Raw genomic sequence first — 12,924 nt, 5'->3', positions numbered from 1 at the left:
CACAGACAGTCCTGGGTGGGTGGGTGACCACAGACAGTGACTGCTGCAAATCTCCCTTGCAAGTCACCCTCCCCCACGGGCCGTCCCCTTTTCCACACCCCCTTAACAGTCCAGAGCTCGTGGTCTTAGTAACAGGACTTCTGACTGTAATCCTAGCACGTCACTTTGTTGAAGGCAAACACGTGGTTTGGGGAGCACTTATAAATCTCTGCTCCGGGCAGGATCGTGATGTTATCTGCTGGCAGCAGAAGGTTTGCTCGGAGCGGAGCTGCTGAAGCTGCTGGCGGGACAGTAGGGGGGAGAGAAAAGAGTGAGAGAACAAGCAGAGAGCTGAGCCCTAGGGCAGGCGACAGGGATGGAGAGCAGAAGTATTACGGTTTAAGGAGCCGTTCTGGAGCGACCCAGCTGCAGACAGAAGGTATCAGCAGAGATCTATTTTAGGGTCGCAAGTACCGACTTACCCTAAGCGAGAAAGTGCAAGCTTGGTGGAAGGCAGGGGAGGCTAGGGAAGGGCGCGAGTCCCGGGACACCCCGCAGCCACCGCGCCCAGGAGGCGGTGTTGTTCCGCAGCGGGCGAAGGAGGTGGCAGATCTCTGTAGCCCCCGTGGCCGCCTGGAGCAACAGAAGGAGGATCTGCAGGACCGAGCTGGAGGCCGGCCCTCTTTGCAGGCAGCGGCGGCGGCTGCAACGTGGAGCGTCCCAGCCGGGTGTAGGCCACAGCGCGGCCGGCAGGAGCGGGATCGTCGCCGCCTGCCCCGGGCCTCCCTAGGCGGATCTCCCGGGCGGACAGTACCCCACCAAGCTTCCGAGCGAGGCTCCGCTCCGGGGCGCATCTGCCTCCCCGCGGCTCGCCGGGCTCGCCCTCGGCGCGCGCACACGCACGCGCGCACACGCGCGCCCATCCACACGCACACTCATCCACACACGTGTGGAAGGCAGGGCCGAGCCGCTGGGTCTTTGAACATCTCAGTTAGAGCCCGGCGCAGCCCCGGCCGCCGCTCAGCGCTCCCCGCGGCCCTGCGCACCTCCTGCTAACCCCCGGACCTTCTCGTCTCTTCCCTTTTGGCCGGAGGATCCGAGTTCAGATCCGCTGCTCCGCACTCGAGCCTGACACACTGAACTCCATTTCTTCCTCCTAAGTTTATTTCTACTTCAGAGCCACTCGCCCCCTCCTTCGCAGGGGAAAAAACAAACCTTTCTTACCCCTTAAAGTGCGAGGTCTCCCCCTCCCCCCCTTGAGCATCGCATCTTAGTATCTCCACGTTGGGAACGCGTTGCATTTTCTTCTTTGAAGGAATCCCAGCCAGGGACGGTTTTTTCTATTGGGCATTGACTTTGGACTGCTTTGCAAAAGTTTCGTATTAAAAACAACTCTACCTGACCCGCTCTGAGAATTACTGGTTTCTTTTTAAATTTTTTTTCTCTTACTTTAAACAACAGCAGCAGCAACGTTTCCACCTTTTAAAAACATGCACTACTGCGTGCTGAGAACCTTTTTGCTCCTGCATCTGGTCCCGGTGGCGCTCGGTCTGTCTACCTGCAGCACCCTGGACATGGACCAGTTTATGCGCAAGAGGATCGAGGCCATCCGCGGGCAGATCCTGAGCAAGCTGAAGCTCACCAGCCCCCCGGAGCACTACCCTGAGCCGGGCAAGGTCCCCACGGAGGTGATTTCCATCTACAACAGTACCAGGGACTTACTGCAGGAGAAGGCAAGCCGGAGGGCAGCCGCCTGCGAGCGCGAGCGGAGCGACGAGGAGTACTATGCCAAGGAGGTTTATAAAATCGACATGCCGTCCCACTTCCCCTCCGAAAGTAAGTACAGCTTCCGTGGTTTTCTCCTCTTCCAGCCCCGGCTCGAAGGTTGGCCCGGGGCTCCTCAGATCCATAGCAGCCCTAGGCGGTCGCCCTTTCCTCTCTAAGTCCCCAGGTCCGGGTCGCCCCTTTTTTCATTCCGTCCTGGGTCCCTTCCACCCCTTTTCCAGTCGTGGGACTGAGATCCGCAAGCTTGCAAACCTCTTCACCTTACGTTTTATTTTTTTTCGCCATAACTCCCTTCCCGCAAATGCCCCAGACCTTTTAAAAGACGTTTGGGCTTTTCTCTCTTCCCAGGTCCACCAGCTAGGGAGTCAGCTCCCTTCTGTCAAAAGGAAAGCGCTTCCCGGGTTGACTTTAGGCTAGGGGACCCTGATAGATTGTTTTCTTTGCCCGGCTGGCGTACGGTGGGGGTGGGGGTGTTCTCCAATCGGTGCACAAAGAGTTAAAAAAGAAGTGCCTCCAAACTAGCCTTCCCAAAGGCGCCCCCCCTTCCGTGCTGACCTATCTGGGGGTTCCCCAAGCCTTTGCTATTGTCTCTCCCCGAAGAATGTCAGCACCGCCAATACCAAACTAGATTGCGGGCACGCGCGGGGGGGGGGGGGCACGAAAACCCCTTAAATCCTCCTGGGTCGTCGGCTGTAGCTCTCTCTAGGTGTTTTCACACCTCCTCCCCTCGCCCAAGCGCTTAGCCAAGTCCCCCTTTGACCTCACGTGGAGAGTTAGAAAGGATAAATACGGTTCTAACAGGGTTGAGATAGGTTTCACTTGCGTTCTATTCTTCTAGCCAGTCCTCACTAGCCTGAGGGCAGGTCGTTTTCACGGGGGCTTCTCCGTGATCCTTTCCAACCTTGAACTTTGTGCTCCAGTGCTTTCATAAGCAGCAGTCTTGTGTGCGTTCCGAATCGAAAATAGAAAAGACAGCTGATTTTTTACAAGTATTTTCCCCTGTTTCCCTACGAGCAGTGTCCTCAAAAACAGCTGGCATACAGTAGCAGTGATTTATTGTGGGGCCCTTTGGGGGGGGGAGTGCAGTTACTGTAGATTTATTTCAGAGTTCTTTTTTTTAAAGGGGGAGGAGACAGAGAGACATTGCATCGGCAACAACATTGAGAGATACCTGAGAGGGTTAAACACCAGGAAGAAACACCAAAAGAAAAAAATAAAAACTCGAGCATCCCTGTGTTCCAAGTCCCGTCATCGTAAACTTTTCATTGGCTGATTTCTTTTCTCCTCCCCTTTTTGTGCCCTATATCCTTGCTGGCTGTCTCTGCAGAGTTTCTGTGTCTTGCCTAAATAGATAATGCAGCCATCTTGGTAATTTTATCCCAGAAGTTAGAATTGCAGGGCGGTGCTTTTCTCTTCTAATATTTATTTTTAGTTTGACAAGCCATAGCTATTTGACTTGCCGTGTCTTGTGCTGAGTGTCCTCAGTGTCTACCCATGCGCCTAGCCACACTCTCGCTAGTCACTTTCCCTACCCTATAGTGTCTCTTGTTGAATGCTGTAACAGATGCAGGGAAGCCTGCCCAGCAGCATGATTTTATTGTTATAATTACGGTCCTATCCACCACAGTGGTGATACGCACACTCCGCCCTGTTTACTCCCCCTGGGAAGAAGGGCTTTCTATCTAGGGCGGAGCCACAGGGTTAGGGAGGAGAGTTCATTGTAATTAGTCTACCAGCACTGAGGCTGAGTGGGAGGTTGAATCAGTTAGCCTTCTCTTGCATGTGTGTGTTGATTCTGCAGGTATCTAAGCTAGCAAACAGGTACGATACACGAGGTGTTCGCATGCGCAAGCTCAGATCCGCTGTCAGAATGTTTACAAAGACGACAGAGGATCCAGTCTCACACAGAATAGGTGCAGATCCAGCAGGCCACCCCGAAGGGCACTTCATTCTCATGAATGAAGGTGAGCAAAGACAGGACAAGCCAGGATGGTGGTCATGAACAGATTAGAAAAACTCCAGGTTATAGGGAGGATTTGAGAGTATCATATAAGATGGTGAATATGAGTAAGCTCTTCTTTATCCCACCCCTGAACCTCCAAATAATTGAAAACCTAAATATTACATACTCTCGCACGTGCGCGCGCGCGCGCGCGCGCGCACACACACACACACACACACACGCACGCACGCACGCACGGGCCTTGTGCCCTCTTGCACATGCATGCTATGCACAGGCATTTGCTGTCATATTTTTATGTGAAAAACAGATTTAAGAAGAGTGTGTTCAATGTAGAAGCTTAGGAGTAGAAAGTCGTACTAATAGCAGATTCAACGCAACTGTGGATAATTTTATAGAAAGTAGGTTAACTGATTTTCCAGGACTTCCTAGTCCTGGAATATAGTGACTGCTTCCAAGAGAGAGAGAGAGAGAGAGAGAGAGAGAGAGAGGAAAAAGAAAGAAAGAAAATTATTCTATTGTATTTTTAAAGCAAAGAAAGTATAGCACTGGCTGGCTTATATACCAGCTTTCCCTCTTCAGCATTTTCTGCCTCTCTGTGATGCCTAAAGGGAGGGCATGTGCCTGTTATATCTTGCAGTGAATCTGAAGAGGGTCATAAGCCCATAGAGGAAGGCATGGGAAAGATCACCACTTCTTTTTTCTTTTTTCTTTTTTTTTTTTCCACCAACTTATTAGCGTTCAGGGAGTGACTTCGACTCAAGTATTACAAATATGCCCTAATTATGCTCAGTGCCCATATATCACTGCAGATGGCTGATAGCCCTTGGTGGGACATTTTTATAAAGTTCAAACTTAATATTTTTAGCAATGTGGAGATTTAAAAGTGAAAATACAAGAGATATTGTATATGCCCTCAGGCATACTTTGTCTTAAATATTATCCTTGGCCAAATGTGCTGTATAAATAAAGTAGATATTAATAGAACTGGCCAGGTGCCAAGCTCCCAGTATGAATTTTAGCCAAGAATGTATTTATGGGGGTATAAATAATACTGTGTCAACATTTAAAGAAGGGATCTGATTAGTTTTGAATTTCTTCATATTGATCTTTTCACATACTGTTAGTTTAAGACTCAAAGTGGGGTTGTGCTGGAGTTTACTAATAGCTTGCCCAGCAGGAATTAGTGGATGTTGAACGCTTTGGCTACCCTTTGGAGTTCAAGGTGCAGCTATTCAAAAGACACTGTACAAGTCTTTAGAGACTGGGGGAAAAGTGACTATCACATCCAAGACTAATCTAAATTGATATTAATACATGTAAAGACATGGTGGGGAAGGGGAAATAATTTTCTCTTTTTTTTTGTCTATTTTTTGTTTTGGTTGTTGTTTTACGTCTGAGGCTCTCCCATGTAAACAAGCTCTCCCTACCACTAAGCCATACCCCAAACCCTGTTCTGTTAAGGTGGGACCTTACGCTGCAGCTCAAGCTGGCCTTACACTTGTCATATGCTCTAGGCCATAGGCCATCCTCAAATGCATGCCCCACCCTCACCTCCAGTGCTGGGAACACAGGTGTGTGCACCACCATGCTTGGCTGGCCTCCCTGCTTTTCTTCACAACGAAGCAGACGCATGTGAGTGAACTCTGGCCCTGCTGTATTCCGCCTTGTCTTCTTCTGGCTCCACGCTGGTGCTGCTCGGACCACTGGTAATGTCTGAAAATAGTTTTCACTGTCTTGCAGTGAGAGCTGCTAGTCCTCATTAGACTGAAGCCAGGGATATTCCTGTCCTGTTATAATGAAGAGGGCGGCCTACCCCCTTCCTCCATATACCAAAGGATTATCCAGCCTGTGCAAAGTTTATGTTGCCCGTGGTGGGAAGCCACAGTTCCCTGGTGTGTAGCTTCATCTTGCTCTGAATACCATTTCAGAAATAATAACAAAAACAAAATATCTTTATGATCAAAGTATATTAAAATAAAATTACCACATAGAGAATAATCAGAATGGAATATGGATTAGGCTACTTTGTATGGCATATATTTTATTATTGTGATATTGAAGCTCCTACATTAGAGACAACCAATTTTCCCATTCATTTACCTTCAGTAATGGGGTTGGGTCCTCATTCACTATGAATGCCGGTCAGAATCAGTCGAATGCCAAGTCAGCACATAGGGAAAAACAGAGGAATTATCTTGGATTTTCCTATCAAATAGGATAAGCAATTTGTGTTCATGAAGAGTGGAGTCTGCAGCTTGGGCAAGCAAAGACAGTTAATGGCAATGTTGGCTTGGTCCATCTCTTTGAATTAGGTGGACTGAAGTGTATAGCCTGGAAAATCACAAGGAGGTTTCCTTTGTAATTCTTTCACACGAAGGCTAAACATTTAATACTAAGCAGTTCCCCTTTTCTGGTACCCCTGTAATTTTCCAAGGGAAATTGCAGGATGTAGAATGAATACCAATGACATGATGGTTTTGAGGAATGTGACTTAGTATTCAATTCATGAATCTGTCTTTCTATACACAGATTGCTGGTCTGTTGGGCCAATTGCCCAATGAAGGAGAATATTAGCAGAACACAGTAGTAGCTTTACTTTAATGTGCACTTTTATCTTCTCTCCTGAAAGATCCTCTGTGTGTGTTTGTATATGGATGTGTGTCAGAGGGAGGAAGCAGGGCTGGCGAATGAAGACTAGCAGGGACCCCTTGACTTCCGTAATAACTGTTACTAATACCCAACAGACCAGACTTTCATTCCCTCTTTTTGTTTCATTGTGGTCTGCACCACTTCTGATGCCTAACTGTGGTCACACGTGAGTACCTCTGCATTCTTCTTCAAGATTTCCTTCATTTTCACTTTGCAAACTAGGTGAGAGAAGCCTCCCCCCAAAAAACAAGGTTTTTACTGGAACACGTAGGTAGTTTTAGCTGTCAAGGGAGGCTGCCACCTCTCCTTGAATAGACCTCCATGTTATAAAGGCTGGGACTTCCCCAGGATTAAAGAACACGAGGTCCACTTGACCACACCTCTGGGTCTCCACAGCGCCCCCCGTGGTCAAGGCAAGGAGATGCAGGTTTTGAAAGCTGTCTTCTCTGTGGAGGAAAGATGCTGATGAAACCTCCTCCAGCACCTTCCATGTAAAGATATGAAAGAATGACAAATCACTTTTCCTAGAGGAAATGGAGATGTGAAAAGGGGCCAATGACTCACTGCTTGAACTCACATCAAATCTGGGTTAGAATCGAGGAGGTCAGTGACTCCAACAGGGCCTTTGCCCGGAGATTACAACATACTTGAGGCTGCAGTTTTAGAAGGTTCGGGAAGGCAGGGCGGAGGAGCCTGGGAGAAGTGTGCAAGGATGGGTTCCTGGCCTGGGTCCTTCCCCATTGCTCCTGTCATCTTCTTCAAAAATTCCCAAGTGAGGTGGGCAGTAAGCAGGTGCCTGTCCAGAGCAGCCCTTTCCGCTGTTTCGTAGCATTTCCGGTCTGTCCTTCAGCCTCCGCGAGGAATCAGCTTTGCAGATTCCCAGCAGCCTGACGAAATGTGGCTTTGGCTGAGATAAACAGATGTTTCTGTTGTCATTTTTAAAGCATCTGGTGTGCTTGTGTTTTGCTCTTTAATATATTTTTAAAAGAGCTAGTATTTAACTCAGGAGTTCATTGTTCTCCAGGTATTTCATTCTAAATTTAATAACCTGTTAGAGATTCTTCGACAGGTTCTTTAGACTGAGAGGCTTACTTGTACCTTTGTTTAGAAGACATTTGTGTTTTGCTCTAACCCCAGGCTGCCTTGGGCGGGTGGTTGTCTCTTTCCTAACCTCTGATAGACGGAAGTGGGTGCTTGGCTGCCCTCTGACCATCATGCTTCCTGTGTTGGCTGTGTGCTCTGACACCATATCGAACCCTCTTTGACCCCTGGCTCCCAATACAGTTGCCCCTTTGTCCTTCAAGCTGCCGGATATCTCTCTGTAGGGTGGCCAAACCGCTGTGCCCATCCACATCCAGCCCCCTGCCGTATTTGTGGGATGTGGCAGTGCTTTAGAGTTCTACACTAAGCCACCTGCTTCCACAGATTGCTGAGGTTTGACGTGGGAAGAAGCCCCGGGCAGCCTGTGGTGCTTAGTAGGCCTCCGCCTGGCAGCCATGAGTCATCGAATGGTAGATGCTGTCACTTGAAGCCGTCCGGCTGCTCCACACACCGCTGGAGAGGGATGGCTACTCCCGCCGATCTAGTGTGTGACTCGTTAGGGGATGCCGTGGACTTTGCCAGCATGAGATGTCCGGGGACCACTTCTACTGTCCTTACATCATCCCATGGAAGTTTCACTCTGATTATTCCTCAGTTGGCCTTTAGGGCACAGAGGACAGCAAGGTGGGTGACCGCTCATCTGAGGGGCCTGGAGCTTTATGGTGGCTTTTCAGTTCATCTCTCTTAAGTAGTTATTATTCTAAACCCTTTAAAGCCAGCTCTGCCTCATTCTTGTTTAGCTTTGCCTCTTACCAAATTTCTGCCTGAACACTATATTCTGGCAGCCTTTTCCTTTTGTCCTTTAGCCAAACAGGCCACAGATTTTCATGCCTCTGGGCCCTGTGGATGCTGTTTCTTCACTGGGGTGAACTGTCTTTTAATATTTTTGAAGATTCTTGTAGACTTAAGATGGCTTCTGCGTACGTGGCCATTTTTTTTTTCTGAATACGTGTGATTGGCTCATTTTCTGACCCCCAGATCTTGACCCAATGTTTATTTCTTATTTCTGCCTCCTTGCACTGTTTTGCTTTGTTGGTTCTGCAGATGCCCCGAGTCCTCTCCGCTCCTACAGAATTTAGCGTATTATCATTCAGTGAGTGAGCAATACGTCCTGAGCAAGACTGAAGCCCCAAAATGAGCTGCTCCACTCCACCTGGAGATAGAGGCTGTTCCCTTACACAGAGGAGAATGGACTCATACTGTCATACTGTCACTGGGCATGGCTCATTTCCTGTTTCTGCATTTTTGGAGACTTATACTGATGGACAAAAAGAAAGTGAACATTTACTGGGCACTTCTGTGTGCCAGGCCTGGCTTTAAATATTTACATGTGCCTCATTTCATCTTCAGAAGCCAGCCTCTGAAGGTGGCTCTAGCATTTTCATTTTGACATGTGAGAATACCAATATCGGACTATCAGTGATCTGCTATATAAATAAAGGTTCCATTCCCTGCTGATAACAACGGCCCTAGTCCAGAGTCCAGGAAATGGACACCATTATTTTTCTTTTTGTTTGGTAGAGATGGGGTCTTGATATGTAGCTCAGACCTTAGGATATGTAGTCCAGGCTAGCCTTGAACTCTTTACCTTACTGCTTCAGCGTTCTGAGTGCTAGAGTTAGAGGCATCTGCTGTCGCACGTAGCTTAGCACGGCTTTGCTTGACCTGACGTCACTGGTCAATCCATGTGAGATGACTGTTCTCCTTGTGAGTTCAGGACATCTTCCTAGCAAAAGCAAATATATCTCAGAAGATTGCACAAGCTGGAGGGATTCTTTTCTGTTCGGCATGTTCAGCTTTTATCTGTGCACTTGGTTGATAGAAAAGTTATGATTTATCAAGTCCTTGGTTTTGACCTGTACTTCAACCCCTCTCAAACAGTTGTGATGCTTAGAGCATTAACTGATTTGGGAAGGCAAAGTGAGCCTCAGCTTTAGAGCTAGCTAGCTGAGCAGAAGCAAGAGAATAATACATGGAAGGAGACTGCACGGAGGAAGGGGACGGGAAGTGGAAGCTGTGAAAGTGGGTCCTGCCTTGACTGGGTCCTGCACGGCCATGTCCAGCTTTCAGAACTGTGTCACTGAGATCAAAGCGTGTTGCTGGCCTTGGAGTATGAGTTCATGCTTCTTCACCTGACTGGGCCTCTGCTTCTCAGTTTGTAAGCGTGAAGAAAATACCAGCAGTTCCTACTATCGTGATGCATGCTGTAGCAAGTGTGAGGAGGACCACAACGCCTGTGGCCCTGAAGGCCTGCTCTCACCTCTTCATAGTGGCTGCCTGTCCCAGCTCCCCCAGTGAGTCTCTATTGAAAAGAAGGAAGCAAGACATTTAGCAAGCATGCTGAACCCAGTCAGACAGCCATGGTTATTCAGCAGAGTCTGCTCTGACCCAGCCCTGAATTATCGTGTATGGTGGCTGGAGCCAGGGAAGGAAGGACCTTTGAGAGTGGGAGAGGAAGCTGAGGAGAGGGCTGGAAGGGACTTCTTGGGAATCACCCCAAATGATCTGAGGAAGAGCTGACACAGGGAGCCTCCATGCTGAGCCCTTGGGCCATGCTTAATGGTAAACTGTACAATGTTTCCTCTGTGAATTTGCACCCAGGCTTTCGTAGGGCAGCCTGGGAACACCCTTTACTGGTGCCAGGAAACTCTACTGTTCAAAAGGAAATTGACTGGGTTTAGGTCTTTTGGAAAGAGGGGAAGCTTCATGGGGCCGAGCAAGCCCTGTCCCGTGGACTGCTTACCCTCCGTTCGTCCTCTCCAACAGCCCTTGGACTCGTTAGGCCTGATAAGTTAGAAATGTTTGGCTTAGATTTTTCTTTAGCCACAATGACTTGAGAAACCAAAGGCAGATGGAAAATACTCTGTGGATGTTGTGAAGCCCAAACCGTCTGAAAATAGTTTGAACGCATTTCCAACCCTCGGCAGGCAGGCAGCTGTTTTCCTTCACACCAGCCGGCTCCATGTATCTCCATTCCCAGGGAGAGTGTCTCTGTTGCCTCAGGCCTTCCTGGCTCTTTCCACACTCGTAATTAGGAGGCAGGTTGTTCCTGAAGAGGAGACTCCACATATCTGAAGACACAGTCATGGAGCAGCTATGTGAGAACCGCTCTCTGGTGGTATTTGTTTCAGGAAATTCTGCAGGATCTTTCCAGTCTCATGAAAGAAAAAGAAAAATGCCATGACTTAGATCTTGGCTCAATTCGCATGGCTTTCCCTATCTTGCCCACAGCACACTGACAAACACCACATCTGTCCCAACAAGCCAGTTCACAGATCGCCATCCATTCATAACTTCAGCCTGCCAAGAGAACCTTCATTCGTTCCTTCTTGTGAACAAGAATGCACCATTTGGCTCTGAGAAGCAGGCTGAAGTGACCGCAGGCCTGGTGACCTCTCAAATCACTCCACCTGATAACAACAACACAAAATAATTGGGTAGTTTTTCTTGGTGGATTTTAACAGCACGGAGATATTTACTGTTGCCAAAATGTAAGTGGGAGTATTCTGGGAAGTGCAATTTAATTTTCAAGTTTTGGACTGGTTTCATTGTTGGTAATTTCAGTGCTTCTTAGACCAAGTTTATCACCGATTATTCTGTCTGCACCAGATGTGGTAGAACTTTGTCTTTTTTCCATTTGGGGATTTTTTGTTTTTAGAGGGCCATCCATAGTTCATCCACCAGTTCAATCTCATTTTCACTTCTGCTTTGACATCTTCATGATCGTACTGGAATAGTTCCTACTTGATTTATAACGGATTTCTGTAATTAAGCAGCTAGCTCAGAAAGTCCTAAAAAGTGTAGCCGGTGTTCTCTGACCCTAGGCCAGAAGAGGAAAAGAGGAATCCCAGACAAAGGCCATTCGGCTGCAGAGGAGGAGTCGTTGAGGGAACTATGCCCTGGGACGGTGCTTGGGATTCTGTTGGCCTATCTTTTCACGTCTAAGTTCATCCCTTGGCATTTGAAGCTCTGGAAGTTGAGGACAGGACCAGAGGAAGGCATGCTAGTGGGCTCCTTCCTGGTCTGGAAGTGGTAGGGCAGCGCAGAAGCTTAATTATAGCTCCCCTCCTCATGTTGACACAGCAAATCCCCACCTTTAGAGATGTCTGTGGAGATGCTAGGTTGGTCATATCTTTCACCATCTTGTTTATATCTGAGACATCTTGAAGCATTAAAATATAAATACAAACAAACAAACAAACAAACAGAAAACCTTGCTGATTTAAAGTGCCCAGTCTTCCACCTCTTCATCATATCAATAGGTTCTTAATGTATTAACTGAAGTCCCTAGACAGGCCTACAGGCACTGTACCCTCACCAGCCACTTTTCTTCCTAGCAAACCTGTGCTTTTTGTTTCGGTGGATAGTACTCTGTCTTAGAGGGGAACATATTCCAGAAGAATTCCACTGTCAGAAAACATCACCATCAGTAAGGAAATGATGTGTGTAAGGCCAGATCTCATTTCACAAGTGTTCAAATTATGGAAACAGGGCCTTGAGTCAAACTCTGGTGTTCTCTTTCCCAGTAACAGTTGAAGGAACCTTCTAAGAGCAGTTGAAACTCGCTGTGAGGTCATGGTAGCACCCGGTTGTACAGTTGTTGTTGTTGAAAGAGAGATGCTGCGGATGCTTGAATGGAGAGCTTGGGGGGATCTCCCAGGAGCTAACTTGCCATGAAGCTCACGGGGACTTTTCCAAAGATATATTTATTTGCATGTCCGAGTGTACATATATGCACCCTGGGCTTGTAGTGCCGAGAAGTAAAGGCCTGTATTAGTCTGTGAGTTCAAGGACAGCCAGGGCTACACAGTGAAATCCTATCTCAAAACAAAACAAACAACAGCCAGTCCTGTAAATGGGCAGCGGGAGAGGTTTAGAAAATTGTGGTAATACTGGAAAAGCCTAGATTACTTTGAAGAGACTGTTGATAGGAATATGGACATTTAAGGTTGATTCTAGGGCTGGAAAGATAGCTCAGTGAGTAAAGGCCCGTGTGGCTGATCCTAAAGACCTGGGTTTGACTCCTGGGACATACTTGGTGGGAGACAATGAACTCCCACACATACAAACACACACATAAATGTAATAAAATAATAATAATTAATGTATACATATACACTTTTATAGACACATATATGTCTATAATAAAAGGTGATTCTGCCAAATTCTTAGAATCTCTTCTTGGAGGCCAGAAGAGAGTATAGAATCCCCTGAACTGAAGATACAGATTTGAGCCATTATATAAATGCTGGAAACTGAATCCAGGTCCTCTGCAAGAGTAGCCAGTGCTCTTACCTACCAAGCAGTCTCTTCCATCCGGAATGAGAATATTAAATGGCATTTAATTATGCTCAATGAACTCCATACATTATTCCAGGTTTCTAAACTAGGCGTGCTAGGAGCTCTTGACCTCCTTGCCCAGACGCAGCTTTCTGGAACCTTTTTTT

General features: G+C 47.6%; 1 protein-coding gene across 3 annotated transcripts in view; it reads left to right on the top strand.

The window, feature by feature from the left end:
• The first annotated feature begins 209 nt into the window (after window positions 1–209).
• The window catches only part of Tgfb2 (transforming growth factor beta 2), an 81,335-nt gene continuing 68,620 nt past the window's right edge, over window positions 210–12,924 (top strand). Inside the window, exon 1 of one of the 3 annotated variants that reach the window (XM_060364890.1) lies at window positions 210–1,815. In XM_060364890.1, the coding sequence (XP_060220873.1) occupies window positions 1,470–1,815 (346 nt within the window). In that variant the 5' untranslated portion in view covers window positions 210–1,469. The remainder of the gene's footprint in view (window positions 1,816–12,924) is intronic. The other 2 variants (XM_021638232.2, XM_021638231.2) reach the window with 2 other exon arrangements.

The sequence above is a fragment of the Meriones unguiculatus genome, chromosome 11 (assembly GCF_030254825.1).
Source record: "Meriones unguiculatus strain TT.TT164.6M chromosome 11, Bangor_MerUng_6.1, whole genome shotgun sequence".
Classification (NCBI taxonomy): domain Eukaryota; kingdom Metazoa; phylum Chordata; class Mammalia; order Rodentia; family Muridae; genus Meriones; species Meriones unguiculatus.
This window is presented reverse-complemented; position numbering and strand designations above follow the sequence as displayed.